The sequence below is a fragment of the Saimiri boliviensis genome, chromosome 9, assembly GCF_048565385.1.
Source record: "Saimiri boliviensis isolate mSaiBol1 chromosome 9, mSaiBol1.pri, whole genome shotgun sequence".
Taxonomy (NCBI): Eukaryota; Metazoa; Chordata; class Mammalia; order Primates; family Cebidae; genus Saimiri; species Saimiri boliviensis.
This window is the reverse complement of record NC_133457.1, coordinates 61,150,599-61,169,230: the sequence shown is the minus strand read 5'-3', so window position 1 is coordinate 61,169,230 and position 18,632 is coordinate 61,150,599. Positions and strand designations below refer to the sequence as shown.

General features: G+C 36.8%; 1 protein-coding gene across 26 annotated transcripts in view; it reads right to left on the bottom strand.

Annotated features, from left to right (window-relative positions):
• Positions 1 to 18,632, bottom strand: part of ARPP21 (cAMP regulated phosphoprotein 21) — a 158,483-nt gene that overhangs the window by 70,117 nt on the left and 69,734 nt on the right. For 8 of the 26 annotated variants that reach the window (XM_039461936.2, XM_074405984.1, XM_039461933.2 and 5 more), the window contains 4 exons: positions 16,908 to 17,009; positions 10,535 to 10,572; positions 8,652 to 8,711; positions 4,225 to 4,457 (listed from right to left, as the gene is read on the bottom strand). In XM_039461936.2, the coding sequence (XP_039317870.1) occupies positions 4,225 to 4,457; positions 8,652 to 8,711; positions 10,535 to 10,572; positions 16,908 to 17,009 (433 nt within the window). The other 18 variants (XM_074405986.1, XM_074405979.1, XM_074405980.1 and 15 more) reach the window with 17 other exon arrangements.

Here is an 18,632-nt window from a genome sequence, read left to right as displayed (position 1 = left end):
TCTAATTTTTACAGTAGTAACATTTTGAAGATGAGAACTGATCTTCAGACATGTTAAATAAATTTCCCAAAGCTCAGTGTGTGGTAGAATCTGAGCTCAAACCCAGACAACCTGATTCCACAGGTGGCTCTTTAAGTCTGTAGGTCACGTTCATCTTCTTTGCATTTAAGCAAGGCCCAGTTGGGGCCAGGGCCCTGAGCAAGCCTGTGTGAAGTTCTAGGAGATACTAGATAGAAATTCCATGCTAGACACAATGCCTAGAAACCAAAGCTGAACCCCAAGGGGTAGCCACAGAGAGGAGAAAAAAGAAGACATCTGCGTGGCCAGGTGAGAGACCCAGGTGAACCCTCCAGAGAAAAACAGAAAAACAAAAATGGGAAACATGACAAAAGATAGAAAAAGAGATCACAAGGTAAGACAAAATGAAAAGCCAGGAAAGGACACGGCAGAAAGGAAAGGTATGGGCAGATTCCCTTGGAGCAGACAGAACTTTCCCCAGGGAAGAAGGATGCTGGGTTTTAATTCTTGTTCTGCCACTTACTAGGTGTGTTTTCTTCATGAAGTGACTACTTTAGACCTCAATATACTCTTGTAAAATATAAGGTACCAGACTAAATGGGGAGCAATGGTAAGGAAGATGACCTTAATGTTCCCCTCAGCTTGACCAAACTTTTCTCTGTTTTCTTAGACTAGGGCCTCCACACCTCCCTTTCCTTAGAACATTTATGCCCCTTTGAGATGTAAATCTCCTAGCCTTTAGCCACTTTTACAAGCCAGGAAGAACTTTCTTAAGTACCTGAAAGCCATCCCTTTGAAATCTAATCATCATGAAAAATAGAGCCCCTATCTCTCAGTTTCTGTGGGAGGACAGGAGCCTAACATTCACAGCACCAATTAGCAAACACATATAGCCTAATCACATCACTCAATTTCCTCCATAATGTCCTCCAAAATTTCACCACTCGCTCACCCAGTGCTTGAAGACTCCTGCTTTTTGATTCAGTGGAATTCAGTTCTCTCTCTAAAAAGAGAGATCATAGTCTTTATCCTTGTTGCAATAATAATGAATACATTCTTTTTCCTGCACCATCTGGTACAATTTTTCTTTTACAAGGACCACAAGTCATAAAGGTTTTATTTAAATTATAAATACATAATTTAAGAAAATATTTCCAGATTCAGGGGAGTCAGGGTTCAGTGGAATAACTAAAATTTCCAAAATTACAAGAAGGAAGGGACAATCAGGATGTATTATATTAGTGTAGTAACAAAGATAGAGACCAAGAAGAGGAAATTGTAGAAACATGAGGTGTCTTGGATTGGATCAAAAAATACTCTAGCATGTATGCAAGGATGTGACAATAGCAAGAATAGCCTTGCATCCAGAAAACAACATGTCAGAGCACCTAAAATTGTTTAAACAAACCAAAGGACGTCTTATTTCTTCAGAGCGATTGTGTTTGAAATGTGGTTCCCAGACAAGCAGCATTGCGTCAACTGGGAACTTGTTGGAAATGCAAATTCTCAGGCCCCATCCCAGACCTAGGTGCCCAGAAACCCCTAGATTGAGTGCTGCGATCTGGTATTTAAGGAGTCCTTTGGGTGATTCTGATGGAGCTAAAGTTGAGAAGCCCTGCTTTGAAAATCAAGATGACGGAACAATAGTGGTAGCATAGATAGGCCAATGGGTAAGAAATTGATGCCATACTTTTATTTCTCAACCACATGGCTCTTAACAAGAAACAGCTGAGGTTGCTGCACAGCTATCACTCAACTGCTTTTCGTAAGGAGGATACCATGGCATCACCTGCCTCCAGAAATGTGTTCTGGGCATCTGGTAGGCAGCACAGGCCTCAAGAGAATGTGCTTGTACATTCGTACTTCAGTAACACGTCTTCTTCCAAAATGTCGGAAAACGTGTTTCCAACATTGAAAAAGTCTCATCATTATCTATTTAAAGCTAGAATCTGTGTAATTAGAGGAGGAGAAGAGTAACTTAAATGTCACAACTCCAGACTTGGTTTCTAAAAGGTCATCAAAAAAAGTTTGCAATTCCACTGTGAACAATTAGGTAAAAAATGGAAAACTTGAGCTGTTCTGAAGCTCTGTGACAGCAAAACTGACAGCTTTGCTTCATAAATCCATCTTGGGAAATTGTAAGTTTGTTTTGACATCCTACCTTGATCTTCTTTAAGTTTTTATTCCCTTTCCATGCCTGCACTTTGACAAGCTTTCAAATGGAGACACTTAGATTAAAAGAAAAAAAAGTCTGAAGCACTTATAATCTCTAACCATTCTTCAAAGAACACGGCATTTTAACATTTTTGAAGTGTTTTAAATGTTTCCAAAGAGCTTTGCTTTGGAAGTGACTGGGGGGCTGGTGCATGGAGAATGACTATTAATTTAAAAATCTTAAGAGCTCTTTTGGTATGCTGGAATTTTTAAGTGCACCATTTAAAGTACTTGGTTTTCACATTTTAAGGAGATTTAAAACTATTAAACCTTTCTTAGTTTACAACAGCTCGAGTGCACCACAGTGGATTTTCTTTACTTCAGTTGCTACAATAGTAGGATATGAGAGCAATTAATTAGAGTAAGAAATCAAGAACTCACCAATTAGTGAATAAAAATTGCAGGAAGGTAGTGTGAGCCCATCTGAATTGTACCAAGAAGTAGGGTGTGTGTATTATATAGGGGCTGTAAGAAAATGCTATTAATTTTCTCCTTATATAGAAAAACATGAGATAATTTTTAGGAGGAATTTGTCCACAACCTAATTATATTAAACCATCAGCAGATGAACCCCGATTTTGCATGGAGGTGTGGGACCCCTTGGCTCTAACAGGAGAGTAAAAGTTTATTGGGAAAATATCCACAGTCCAGGGCAGCTCGTGTCTAAACTCTTAATGGCTGTCCTCCATTCATCATCCCACTCCTGCCTTGGCCTCCCACTCACCTGTCACTTCAGGATCCTGAATGCTCCACCTGTACAGTGTGACACCCAGAGCATACGATGGATTCACAACTCTCAGTGCCCCACCCCACCCACACAAGTGTCAGGGAATTTGATTTTCCAGAGCAGAACCAAAACAAAGCAAAAACAATTACATAACAAAAATCACAAACTTCAGTTAATAGAATGCTAGTGAATGGTCATTTGTCCCCTCCCTGAGCTTTTGGGAGGTACTTTAATTGTGAACATTTGAAAATAACTCGAAAACAATAGTAAATAATCTTTGGGAGACAGAAGAGCTAGAAATGGCAGACCATGCAGGTATTTTGCAGACTCATGTAGCGCCGTGGTATATGCTTACATCAGTTTAAAGTTGTTTCAAGATAATGGCTCTCCTGAATCTCTCATTGTCACTCACCTTCGAGAACTTTCATGCAAACTTGAACTACCTACCTCAGAATATCATTATTTGCTTCACTTTGCAAAAAAAGATACAAGCATTTGGTAACTTGGAAACTCTAAATCTCTCTGACACTCAACTTGTCTTATCTGCAAAGTAGGGATAAAAACATTAAATGGCAATAATAAAAATGAATTAGAACTAGAGTTTATGGGAGTTTATAACTTGCCAGATGTTAATCAAGTTGCTTTTTGTATACTGACTCTTTTAGTCTTCATAATATTTCTATAATATAGGTACTATTATTATTTCTATTTATCAGATGAAGAAAACAGAGGCACACAACAGTTGAAAACCATGCCCAGGATCACACTCAGAGCATCTCAATGCAAGAACGAAAGCTACTAATATTATAATTATCTTACAGTTTGTTTTTAAGGAATAATTCATATTATTAAATTTAAAAGCAATAGCAAACTTTTGCTAGTTTCTGTGATGCAGGTGCCATGGTAATCATTTTTATGTAAGTACTGTAATTTAAACTTAAGTTTACTCAGTAAACTTAAATTAAGTAAGTAAACTTATGTACTTAAGTAAGTAAACTCTAAGTCTACTGAGGTGGGTTTGGATGACATTATATAACCTGCATTTTACAGATGAGAAAATTGAAGCTTGAAGAGGTTAATAACTTGACCTAGGCATATAGCTGGCAAGAGGCAGTAACCTATTTAAATTGTACCTTCTGACTTCCAGCTATCCCTGTAATTAATATCATCATTAACAGCCAACTCAAAGTCAGAGGGAATGGTGACCATATGGCTTGGGTAGAATCCCAAAAATACCGCAGGACATAAACACATTCAGTACTAACTACCTGCTTTGGACAGCTTCCCGGTACTCCTGGTACTAGAAGTGCTGTCACCCCTGGTCAGCACCGTGATGCCCCCAAAACTCGCCGTCTTGGTCATGGCGGGCTTTAGATTGCGGTTGGAACTGTCGGAGTCTGTGCTGCTCCAGGCCCTTTGGTGGTCAGACCACTTGAGTTCATTCTCTGAGCTGCTCTGTCGACTCCCAGATGTTCTCCCTGAGCCATCTCTGTTGCCCCTGGAGCACAGTCACCAGAAAGATGCAAAGGGACAGGATTACCTTACTTGAATGGTGTGGTGCAGAGCAAGCCTTTCTGTGGAAGAGGCATCCACACCAGACCCTTCCTGCTAACTATTTTCATTAAACAAGTTGCCTCCCAGTGTTACAAATACTTTGGTGATACATAGACAGATAACACAGCAGACATAACACACAAGTTACAAACAGAAAAACCAAACCTAGAAATGTCACATGATCCCTCTGTCAGTGAAGGAGAAACAACTAGAAAAACATGGTATAAAATGTAGTTGTTAACTTCTCTTGCAAAGAGAATAGGGAGATAAGTTCTCCTGACTCAAATCAATAATCCATGAATGTTCAGAAGTAATTATGATCTTAAATGATTCTAAAAGTAACTCCCACCAAAGAAGACTTTATCTCTCTCTTTAGCACAAAATAATTGTCAATGGAAAAATGCACACATATCCAGAGAAGCTGTTAATTCATGTTCCAGCTTTATGAAACATACATCTGAAATCACCAAGGTTTTGAGAGATAGCATAGAAATCACAGAAATTACTCTATTAACTTATGGTAATAATTTTGTCTACTGAGTTTAACCTTCATGGTCAGAGGAAAGAACACTTTAATTCCTTTCGCTTAGAAAAACTTTTGAAATTAATAATAGTGTAAACACTATACACTGACACAAAACTTTCCAAAGGGAACAATGGAAATAACAAAAAAAACTCCCCAGGTGAAAGAACACATTTGTTCAAACTTCAAATGGAAAAAGAGTAAATGTATTGGAAGAGATCCAATAACCACAAGTGAATTTTGAAGACCCTAGAGTATCTCTAAGAAATATGCAAAATTGCATGTATTTTATAGAGAAATTTGATAAAATTTGCATTTTCATTGGTTTCCAATCTGTCTAAAGCATAACTTTGTTACTATTTTAAAAGATTTTCTGAAGATAAAAATAAAGCATTAGTAAAATACCTTAAAATTTTAATGGATTATAAATAACTGAAGGGAATATAAATCATGATCAGTAAATATAACACCTAATTCATATTAGCAATGTGACATATTTAAGCCTTGATTCAAATCTCGCAGATGTGATTGGTAGCTTCATTGAAAAATATTTTAAAGACAACAATGTGCTGTTGAGATGTTTGAAGTGCCCATACCTGATTGAAATACTCACCAACAAAATTGTACAGACAGTACAAAGAAAATGTTAAGTGTTGCTTTAACTTTACTCACAAAACTTTTTCTTTTATTTCAGGAAAACACAAGAAGGTAAATGAATATAAGAGATTAAAATGAAATGGCTGATTTGTGACAGGAACTTAGTCAAGCAAAGGGAGGAAGGGGTACAGAATATTGAGAAAACAAGCACTTTCGAGTGGAAGATTAGATGAAAATACTCAGTGCCCTGCCATCTTCTGTTAACATTTTACAAACATTCTGTTCTCAGTACCACATAGATGGCTAGCTTTAGAAATAAGAAGCACTTGATGAAAACAAAGTTGTAGGTATGACTGAGCAGACCTTCACCAATGACCAGGTGGCTTTATCTCTTAAACTCCTCTGAAATTCAAGAAAGCCATGGGAGATAGAGTGGAGAAATAAACAGCCTTTTCAAGGGCTTTGTGTTCTATTTCTGATTGTCTTCTCTTTAATTCTCCAGATTCAACTTCATTCTTCTCCCATATAATCCTGATTATGTTACCTATCTTTCACAAAGTCTAGCAGAATCATTATTCAACTGTGAATGCACCAGAAATGTGACAATAATCTCATGTGCAGCTGATTTGAAATATTTATTACAGAAAAACACTGGTTTGACGATTTGGGAGTGGTGCTTAGCCTCAGACTATTGGATGCATGAGATGGAAGCTCTCCATATGAGGGTGATCCCTTGTTCCCATTACTAATTCTGCTTCAATTATCTCTTTAGCCATGACCTCTGTACCTCCGTGGCAGGAATCCAGACTTCCTCCAAACGCCAGTATGACTGAGACTTTTGGGTAAAGAAGGTGGCCACCACTATTTCTGGGTGCAATTTAGTGTGTTGTAGTCTATACCCTTCACCCTGGTGGAGCTATTTTTAGAGCTATAAGAATTTCCTTTAGACTCATGCCACATCCCCTGGTCAATAAGGTAACCTAAGATGTATTTAACATCTCTACCTCAACCTCACTAGCTCAAATCACTGTTCTAAACCATAATCTGTGCATTTTAAAAAGAAAGAGAAATTAAGTTGCTGACTTAGGGAATTAGCATTAATGAGATTCAAAATAATGTATGATTCTAATTTATAATTTGTAGGTATCAATACATTAAAACATATTTTGTATTTGTCTATTTTATACTGCACTATCATCTTTTTTTTTTTCCGCTACACTTATATTTTAACAAGTAATGATTACTTGGCATGAATTCCACCTGCATGACATTATTGTTTTCAGATATTTAACCATTGATTGAAGACCCAGATAGCCAACATCATTTATGAGATCTTGATACATTCATCTTAACAGTGGTGAAGTGAGTTCCAGTATTGAATTCCAAATCTGTTTGGGTCAGGGGTAATAGGCATTGTAGAAAACCACAGGCACAGGTGTCTTTCCCTCCCTCCTAAGCCCAGTCTTGGTCCTCTCCTACCAGAATCCAGGAAGATAATAGTAATGAGATATCTGGTCATTGGAACTGGCCCTCTTATAAGTAACTAGGGTTTGATCCCAAGATAGAGTTATAAAGCATATATTTTAAGCTCTGTTTCTGTGCTGATTAATATAACTGTAAATATTTATTTTTCTTTATGTCTAAATGTGTGTGGGGGTTTTTTGTTTTGGTTTTTGCACAGGTTAGGGATGATATACACCTTGAACTGCTTTTACAATTGTGTGAATGGCTTTGTGTTAAGTTACATTCCTGAGTTTCTGTGCTTGGTGATTTTGGTGGGTGATGAAATTCTTTTTGGGTTAAGTATATGGTAGCTCTGTCTTGGGGCAGATTTGGGATTATGTATAACTACCTGGCCTCTAGGGGACAAGAACCCATGTTTTATCTATACGTATTGGCCTAAACAAACTAGGTCATAATGTGTGAGTGCAGGACTAATGGTAAATTTTAGCTCTTCTCTGAGTTTTCAAGAGAAGTGCAAGGTTATTTTCTTAAATCTTCAAGTGTAAAGAAGAAAATTAATTGTCTGATAATACATACAGAAGACTTCATAGACTGCATAGTTCAATATAGAAAAATGAAGGAAGTCCAAAAAGAAGCTTCTGTTTTTTGCTTCAATCAAAGTGTAAGATAATAAATTAACTACTCATAATGAGTTCTGAAGTCCAGATTTATTAAAAAAAATGTATTTCTCAACATTCAATTCATCTGCTATTCTTAAATTTTCTTTAAGTGGGTTAGAGTTTTGTTGTTGTTGTTGTCATTCCTACGACAGAGATAAATCCTAATATTCATAAACACATTAACACATTATATATATATATATATATATATATATATATATATATGATACTGAGTATACTCATAGTACTCTGTACACTTTGCTCTACAATGGATGTCTGATATACATTGAATAGAGCAGTGAGAAAATGGGTATGGTCCCTCTGCTTTCATAGAGCTTCTAGCCTAGTACAGAACTTTTTAAAAATTGTCACTTTTTCCTCTTATCCCACACAGATTTTAATTTAAGTAGTTCATTATAATAGGAAGGAACCTCATAGTTTTCTTAAGAAATAAAATTCACCCTTGAAAATATACCATCTGAAAAACTATAACAGATAAAATTAAAAATTAATTACCCAAATATGGCTATCATTGATTTATTTTCCAGTGTTGAGAATGTATGTACAGTTGCAATCTGTCAGGGAGAATTTAAATTATTCAGTGTAATTCACTGAAGTTAATCTGAGAAAGTTAAAGCAGTGTGCTACCAAAGTTAACCCTAGAAAAGCAGAAAACTAGAACCCTAAAGAATTGTACACAAAGTGATAGATTTCCAGTTGTATATCTCATACTACCAAATATAATTTAAATACTAGCTATGTAACAAGATTTACAAAGAGGTAACTAGACATTTTTGAATGAACGGAAATGTTTTACACAAGTACACTAGTATTTAACATTGATTCTACCACAAAATCTGAAAAAACACAGTTTAAGAAAGTAAACCATACCAACCGAAAGAGCTGTCTTTTCTTATAGGTTTCATTGCATATGTTACTGTCTTCCAAGAGCCTACTGGAAATGAAAAACATGATTTTTATGATATAAAATCTAAGGGTACTAAATGCCCTATGTTAAATGGATGTGCACTCTACTATCGCACACCTTTCTTGTAAATCAATCCACACACTGTTTTATTTACATGATGTTGAATTTTGCCATAATGAATTAATGGCAGTAAAATAGGATTAAGATTTCTATGCTAGGATTAAGGCACTGATGCTAGGTAAGGGGGAAAGAAGAAAAGAGGAAGTAGAGGGAATAGAAGAGGAGAAGAGAATGAAAGAGATCGATATAATAGAGATTTAATTAAATATATTAGTTGTGATTTTTAGGGTAATATATTAAAACTATTCTTTATATTTTGGCATAATGAAATATTAGCATTCCAGAGGCAGGTATGCAAGAAATATATTTATATTTGGAGGGAAGCCACTTAAGCAGATTTTTGGTTTTGGGAACCATCAAGACCTGTTAACATATGCAGTATATATACGTGACCAATTATTGTAATGTTGAATATAATCCAACTTAAGGATAAGGGAAACTTAAGCATAAAGGAATAAGATTATGGAAAATGATTGGCTAGAAGACTAGAGAATAAGGTTTCCCATGAATCTGAATTGTACGTGCTCACTTAATTTTTCTGGCAGAGACAGAGAATTTTGGAATCCTTTAGAATCACCTGTAAGATGTCAATGCTTATGGATTCTTGGTTTTACTGTAAACAGGGTATATTTGTCTAAATATACATGGACTTTGAAGTTGTTTTTGAATCCCATTTTTTAGTTCCTCAATTGCATTTCTTCTTTTAAAAGAGATCATTCCACTAAGGGGTTTAGTCATGTTTCTTAAAGATTTCCAACTGCAAATATGAATGATGCAAAATTTTAAGCCAATCATTTTGAATGCCTAGTTTAAATCTCTGAGTACTAGCATTTAATCAAACAGGCTCCATTTTAATCAATGGCATAGGACTACCCATTAAGCAAACTCCTGAAATAAAATTAACCACCACATTATTTATATATACCATATTTTCAGATCAAGGTACCCATTTTGATGCCTCTTAAATGTGATTAGTGCAGTTAATGTGGATTCCTTAATTTGCCCTGAGTATTTGCAATTAAATCAATGAGATATTTTAATATATGTGTCAATTTAAGAATGATTTTTGAAGGGTGTATATACATTTGAAAACTCTTTGCTCTTATCTCCAAGATTCTCTATAAATTTTATAACTCATTAATTTCATAACAACTACCTCCCCCTACTAACTCCTATACCAGGTACACTGCTAAATCTAGGCCAGTTTAGATCATGTTTTCAAGGCCAAGTCTTTTATGAAGACTAATAGATTGTTTAGAATTTAAAAATCTGAAATAATATTATTCCAATTATTATTTGTACAGCTATATATTATTATGGGCACAAGAAGTGGCCGATAATACCAAATATATGCATGCTTCTAGCAGACTACCAAATAAGCCAATGAAACTGCAACTTCCTGTGATGTCTCAGCATTTATTATTCTTAATGCCTGGTGAAGGTAATAGGAATTATGCCTTTGCAAGGACCAGAAATTGAGACTTTAAATAAGAAAAATATTTACAATTCTGCTTGGAATTAACAGAGAAAGTTTTTCCAAATTAGGTAATTTTTAGATGTGTTAAATAACATGTATGTGTGAATATATATGTGTGTACACATAGATATATGTATTTGCTAATACATATACTCAAGCACACACATACATAGCATATGTATTCATGAATATACAGGACACACATGACAGACATTGTTCCTCTAACGACATGAAAAAGTAAATTTTATTTTACCTGTTTTCCACAAAAAGGCTTTCCTGGGAGCAAACTGACTGAAAAATAAAAAAAGGCATTGGATCAGACGTTCTGGATATGCTGAGGGATCCCAAATACTTGCCTGATTTTAAAACTAATTTTCCCTCACAGGGGAAAAGAATAAAAAAAATTACATACAGAAGATAGAAATAAAAAAGGAAAAAGGTAGGTTAGGATTAGAAAAGTAAATAATCTCATGCTGCATAGGGTATGCTTCCTTCAGAGCATCTCCAGGTTTTAGATTTAGTCTGTTTGGCATGGAGGTCAGAAGAAGAGAAATGTGAATGAGACTGCTGGAGAAATATGAGGCCGTCAGATTCTGAGCTAGTGGTTTCTTCTGGAGCTGCACAGGTGCAGTCACCAAAAAAAGCCAAGGAAAGGGGTTCAAATCAAGGCAAAGCATGCAAACTCCATACGATTCACCTAAGAATGGGAGAGCCGTAAAGCCACATTCCCGAAATTATTACCTGGTATGGACAAACTCTCATGAGATTGTCTGCAAGACTCTCAACATTGAAGAAATGCCATCAATTATTAATTTTAAGTAAGAGGGGAAGGGCAGAAGACCAGTGAAGATGAAAATAAGCTAATTAAAAAAATCAAGCTCCATCTAATATTTCCCAGTTTTTCACATAGAAAAATCAATGACTTTCTTCTTAGCTTCTATTCACCGAGCATTCATTTCTTCCTTATCTTGTGTTTAATGCACAATGTAGGGAGGATAAAATTCCATTACCATTACATGCTGAGGAAAGCTGGATCAAATTAAACTTAAACAAATAGAAAAGAGAAGTCTAGACTAAGATATGATGCTGTGGTCTATCACAGGGTGACTGTATTTAGGAAGTAACACAAAACCATTTCCAAAGTACTTCAGTTTTTAAACATAAATACACATCTTGTTATATGCATAGATTTTCAAAATGATGAATAAATGACTTGTTAAAGGGATAAGTAGCGACTTAGGTCAATTTTAAGATAAAACAAAACTAAAGAAGTAATAATAAACTTTTAATAACCAATTATTGATTTAAAAGATCCTGCTTACATAACGTGAAAGGCAAGCAGAATATTGGTTTCTATTTTCATTTTGCTAGAGAAATAATTTCCTTCCACTAAGTCAAAGGGCTAGATTTAGGCATGGTGTTTCCCTCAGTGTTGTGAGAATTTCAGTGACGGCATCTCTAAGGTTTATGCTTAACCTTTCTGCGCTTAATGTACATCCTGAATTTCAAGTGTGTAAAAACTTGATTTAACAAAAAGCAAAAAGAGCCAATTAAAAAATAAAGCTTTTCAGAAAACAACTTTAAAAAAATATATATATGTCATTTTTTTCTTTCATATACATATATGAAAGGAAAACAAACATAAATGATGAGCCATTGACATTCCTGTGAAGGGCTCTTTACAGTACAGTGAATATCCTAACTTCTTTTATTTCCTTTAATTTGGTTTTACTATTGGCTGGAGTCAAGTAATGGCATGTAAAAGAAAGTGAGGTTAGCTCAGATATACATTATGAGTTCATACGTTGCTACTTCTCAGCTCTAATAGTTGGAAAGAGGTTGATTGTGTTTATAATGTTTTGTCTGGGTATTGGAATTATTGAGACTCTATTCATCTGAAGGAGTTAATTAAAGATATAGTGACCTCTTCAGATCAAATCTAATAGCATTCGCGGGAAGTTAAGAACCCCAAACTCTGTATTAAAAAGTAATACACCAGCAAGTCAAGATACTTTGCCCAGGCTGGAGTGGTGGCTCACACTTGTAATCCCAGCACGTTGGGGAGGCCAAGGCAGGCATATTGCTTAACCTCAGGAGTTCAAGACCAGCCTGGAAAATATGGTGAAACCTTGTCTCTATAAAAAATATAAAAATTAGTGGGGCATGGTGGTGCACACCTGTGGTTCCAACTATCGGTAGACTGAGGTGGAAGAATCACTTGAGCCCAGAATCCAGAGGTTGCAGTGAGCTGAGATCACACTACTGTACTCCAACCTAGGCAACAGACCTTGTCTCAAAAAAAAAAAAAAAAAAAAAAAGTTGCCCAATAACATTGTATTTTTCATATTTCTTTGGAAAGTTCCTAAAATATTATTATCTCATTATCCCCTCAAATACATTTTTGTAAATAAGATAGACATAGTTATGGGCTATGATTCAGTAGCTGATGAAAATAAACTTTTTAAAAAATGTAGTATTAATAACTTGCAAATTTTAATAGCAGAGAAAGATAAAATTGTCACAGTAATTAAGTGCAACATTCAAAGCTGTCACTTATATGCATTCTCAGATATAAAAGGCTTGCTTCTTTTTAAAAGAGGAAAAATGATTTTGTTTAATGGGTTATAAAGTTCTCTCCCACATCCCACCCTCAACTCTCGTGGCACCACATGCCCTTGTCACCCATTCCCACTGAAGAGGAGTCCTAGTACATGCTAGGAGAACCACAGATGAACTCTTCACTGAATCCCTGTTTATACACAAATACCTTTCAGAAATTACTCTCCAGGCAAAACATACCTTCTCAAGTATATTGCTTTATCAATTTAACCTTTCCAAAGTCAGTTACATTGCGTAGAATTAACCATAAACTAAGCCTAAATATAAAGTTTTGCCAAAGGAAAAAAGCATTATATTCATATATACTGATTACAAAAATATATTTATTATTTGGGTACTAAATTCTAAATTGTTGTTTTGGCTTACAACTATTTAGCTCTCAAATAATGAATAAATGTGTCTTATCTCAATATATCAAAATTCTCAAAGTAGATTTGAATTTTTTTTCTAGTAAATCCCCAAAGCAACCCATGTATTTCGATTATGTGCCTGCATACGAAAGCGCACACACACTCACACACACACACACACACACACACACACACTTTCTCTCTCTCTCTCTCTCTCACACACACACACACACATACACACACACAGACACCTTAGACACCAAGATATATTTGGAAAATATTCAATAATGTTTCTGATTAAAAATTTTTTTTGATAAATTATAAATAATAGGAAGTATTTTTCATCCTCTACTTTTACTTGAAGTAGCAAAACAATACACTTAAGTGATATCTGAACCTGCTTGAATAACTCTGCTACTTAATCAACAATTGTCAAGGAAAGCCACTTTGTTAGCTCGGTTTTCAAATTATGAAGAAACTAAACTAAACACCAACGAAGATTAGGGTTTTGTAACATAGTTTCCTTATGCTGGATTCTTTGCATTTGTTCTCTAATTGACTCAATATACTGTAATTATCATCTTATGAAAAAGCGATCTTGTGCCTCAGTCATTTGGGCTACTGGTAATGATCATTTGGGGATCTGGAAGAACTAGATGAAGGTCCCCTAAAGCGTCCTGCCTTCATGTTTGTGTCAATAGAGGATATAGTAGCCTCTGTATACAGAGTCACCCCCATAATCCCTGCCTTTTGATATTCACAATCTTGTTTGGTACTTCCCACATTGTTCCAAGGTTGATCTGAGTGTCCAAGAAAATATAGCTGGGAAGATAGGTCATTTCCAAGATTAGGTTATAAAAGACTGTGGCTTCCATCTTGGGCTCTCTCTCTTTCTCTCTGAAATCACTTTCTCCAGGGGAAGTGATTTGCCATGTCATGAAGACACCAAACAGCCTACAGAGAAGCCTGCATAGTAAGGAACTGAGATCTCCAGCCTATATCCAGTGAAGAATTGAGGCCTTCCAACGATCATGCTTGAAAGCGGATAACCACCTGATCAAGCCTTCAGATGGTTGGAGCCCCAGTTGACAACTCAACTGCAACCTCATGTCAGATTTTGAGCTAGAATCAGATTTTAAGTTACTCCCAGACTCCTGACCCATAGAAACTGTGAGATGGTAAGTGTTTTTTGTTTGTTTTAAGCTGCCAACGTTTGGAATTATTTGTTGTAAGGCAATAAACAGCTAACGCACAGAAAATACCAGTGGTATGACTGCATATTTCTAGCAGAGCTATACAGGTAGAAAGAAAGACACTGAGTGTTTCTTGCCCTCTAAGAGGCAGGCTCTTAGCTTTTTAAGGGTTATGGAAACATGTAAGAATACGTATACAACAGGGATTCTTTCTTTAAAAAAGCACACATGTCCATGAATATGATTTGCAAATGATGTCACGGCTTTCATTTAATCGGTCAAGTCCTTCTACGAGTATAGTCTGGGTACCCGATGCCAGTTTAAAACCCTGCCCTAGGATCTCAAGTTAAAAGGAGTGCCAGAAACAGGCTGGTGCTCCAGTCAAATTAGTAAAGCCAGAAGAGCTGGCCACTAATGAGTCTAGGGCTCACACCTCTTTTCCTACAGAGAGAAGAAGCCACAGCAGTTAAAGAAGGCAGCCAAATGATTTCCTGGACTGGAAAAGCTACGGCAATAGCTTGACATTTAAGCTTTCTCACATTTAAATGTGCTTTTATTTTTTTTTTTTTAAATGTTGACACAGCATGTGGACATAGAGATTTCAAATAGCAACACTTGCCTAAAATGTTTATCCCAGATCCCCAGCTATTAATCTCGTTAACAAGGTTGTAGGGAAATGCAATGTACAAAGACAGTCAGGCAGACCCTGTTTCCCTGTGACCTCTCTTTAAAAGTGAGAGTTGGCAAATGAAATAAGCAGCACAGGTATCATCTTCATCACAGACAGGCATCAGTGAAAGACTTTCTTCACCTAGCCCTCAAGTGTTTAGCAATGTGACACAACTTTTAAAAAAGCATAATATTGCTTGTGCATTATATGTATGATTTGCATTTTCTTTTCAACATAATAACTCATTTATAAATTACTTGACCTGCTAGGACCAGAGTGTGAGGGAAAATGTGTGTGTATGTGTGTGTGTGTGTGTGTGTGTGTGTGTGTGTGTGTGTGTGTGTTAGAGAGAAAGAGAGAGAGAGAGAGAGAGAGAGAGAGAGGATAAGAATAAAAAATGAATTACAAAATTCTCTCTATGAAGCTTTATGAAGGTCTTCAGACAGGAACATGCTGCTTCCCAGGCCCCTGTAGGCATCCTTATCTCATTATGACTAGCATAGATCCTCTCATCACTTCATTCCTGTATTCACCAAACACAATTAAAGGCTCACCATGTGTCAGGCTGTGTTTTGCATTGTCTAAAATTCTGACCACAATAAAAGTCTAAGTAGCCTACATGTATGCAGAGACTTCTAAAATTGCATCCAGATCTCCAACTATGGTGACCTCCATTTCCCTCTCTCTCACACTTTCCTAATTTCAGAACTCTTAGCTACAGCACCCAATCATCAAAATTCTATTTCAGTGTGTTCGAGAAAGGTGGTGGGGTTGGGGTGGGGGGCGGGATATAAAAGTGAAAGCAGCACAGTGGTGGAGGAGGTTGAAGCTCCCCTGTACTTTCATATTAAAGGAAACAGCACCAGCTGGAGGATCAGAGAAACTGGCTCTGGCTTGAAATTTTTCAGGACAGCAGTCTTCCTCCAAGCTAAGCACTGAAGCCTACTTCTCTGGGCCGGCTTTGTATAGCTTCCAGAAGGAGATCGCAGCAGGAGATCAGATATTCCACATGACTCGCCAAAGACTGAAGTGATGGCCACAGAGTCTTAGAAAGGAGCTCACACTGGTACTTCCACAGAGGGAAGAACCCACATCATTTGAGGAGGCTGCTAAATGATTGCATGTAATGAAAATGATATGGCAGTTGCTTGACGTTTTCCCATTTTTTTCACCTTTTAATGTTTAAGTAATTGCATTTTATCTTGACCATAGTGGGTAAAGATAAAAAATTCCAACCTTTTGTTGTTGGGATTTGTTTTGTGATTATTCCCTTGACAAACTGTTCACAAATCTGATCTGAAATTGAAGAGAAAAATAATCCAACTTTACTATAATGAAATATCCATATTTTCTAAGAGCCCAGAAAATGCTCTTTGTTTATGGATATGTGTGTGAGATAAACAGATTCTTTCTTCTTTGTAGTTCTTTCCCTTGTACAATATTGTTAAAAAGAAAACAACACTAGGTACGTGATCTGCTGGCTGGTGTGGAGGTGAAGGCATTTCTTCAAATCTGACAACCTCTCTCTGTACTTAAGGTCTGTATCACAGACAAAAATCATACCTCTATATGCCCCCACCAGTCATATCCTAAGAACACACCCAGACCTCGGCTAGGTTTCTATCACTTCCCTGAACCAGATCCTCTTCCAAAATCACCTCTAGTTTTCTTCAGTTTGATTTGTTCTCTGGCTCCAGTGTTTTTATTCCCTGCCACCTCTCTGTCTGGAGAATGAGGAAGCCCTACTGCTGTTGGAAGGAGTGCACTAAAGAGGCAATTAAAACAACTACTCACATCGTGTGCAAATATTCTCTCCCTCACTCTCTGATATTCCTCTTCTCTCTCTTCAATTGATTTACTTCGTCTGTCATCTCTAAATGGATGCATTCTGTTTTGCTGAACAGAAAAAAGAAATCAGGAGGGTTATCCAAGTTGAGTTGTTAGAAATCTGCGGTCAAGCAACTGTCAGCTAAGAATAATAAATGTTCACTTAAACAAATGGAGCCTGAAAAATCTCATTCTCTCTGTTCCCTGAGGAGGCTGTGTTGGGTGCATGTTCCATGTGTGTGTTTGCTGCTAATGGTTGGTTCCTCACTGGATGCAAGTAGCACGGGTGTTTCCAAAATGAATACACCTCGATGTGCCTCAGGTATTCAGCCAATTCAGGTAGGTGGTGACTCATCATTGATGAACTCTGTCCTTTGCAGTTCTGACTCCTCAGAAGGAGGCAGAATGCTGGTGAAGAAAAGAGGAAGTGGCTAGTTCAAGGTGGCTGAGGGAAGAAATCATTTTGAAAGCTTGGGGACTGGAGAAAAAGCAAGGAAGCGAAGAAAGCAATGAACAGAAAGGAAGATGTGGACACTATTTCTCCATCTTCTAATTTGTATTATTCATTCAGTGACTGCTCCTATGAATTGCATTTAGCATAGAATCAATGACCTCAGGCTTACAGGCTAAATTTTAAAAACCTGTTTGTTAACAAGAGTCAATACCAAGAAGACTAAAGTAATGCTTCAAAGAACCCAGCATGAGGACTGCTCTTTATCCTGTTTTCTGAACTACTTCCTGCATCTTAAATCTCCTTCCATCTATTCTTGCCATTCCTTACAAACTGCTCTGCACTAACCACATCCATCCATCCATCAACAGACACCCACTAAACATGACACAGGCACAGGTTTCATAGTCAAAAGGAGCCATGGTGTAGCTTGGTGGTAGTGGGAGGAAACGAGATACAAATGAGGAACAAGTTTTAAAGAAGTGCGTCAGAGACGCACATACCGGCTGAATGACTCACTCAGAGTGATTAAAATGATAACTTGAGATGCATTTTGTCTTACCTTTAAGAATTCTAAAGCAAAGTCATTTTCAAAAAATCTATTTTGATTGTCAGAGACACAAAGTATAATTGGAATTGCATTTACATGACTTTCTATTGTTATCATCATTTAAAAATTTGTGGGTTTTTGCCATTTATTTAGTTTTCTTCTAATCACCCTGGATCCCACAGCCCCCATCTAAGAAGAGATTTAGTAAAGTCTCTTTACTCTTGTCTGGATACCACAAATAAGCCTGCTCTAGAACAACATAGTGTTTTGTTACAAGCGAAATACACAAGGATAAAGTTCTGCTACACTTCATGCAAAACAGGCAGACAATTTACATGGACCATAAAACATGGGAAGGAGAGGGGATAAAAGACTAAAACATGAACTCAATTTTTTTCTGTGAAGACTTATTTTAGGATAGTTGCAAAATCCACCTGTCCTCACCATAACAAGGTTTGTTCTTTACAGCTACACCGGTTGATCATCGATCCGTATTGATTATCCAGCTCAATTTGTGCACAACTGAAGGACAAAGCTGTAGGGAGTGGAACGACTGCCATAGTTACACAGACATCTGGAAATGCGACTGACAAAGCTTTTCTCCACAGCTCGGAGCCTGTGGCATCCCGACCCCCCAGACATGCAGCAGAAACTGCGCCAAGCACCACCCATGCAGCCCAACACAGAGCCA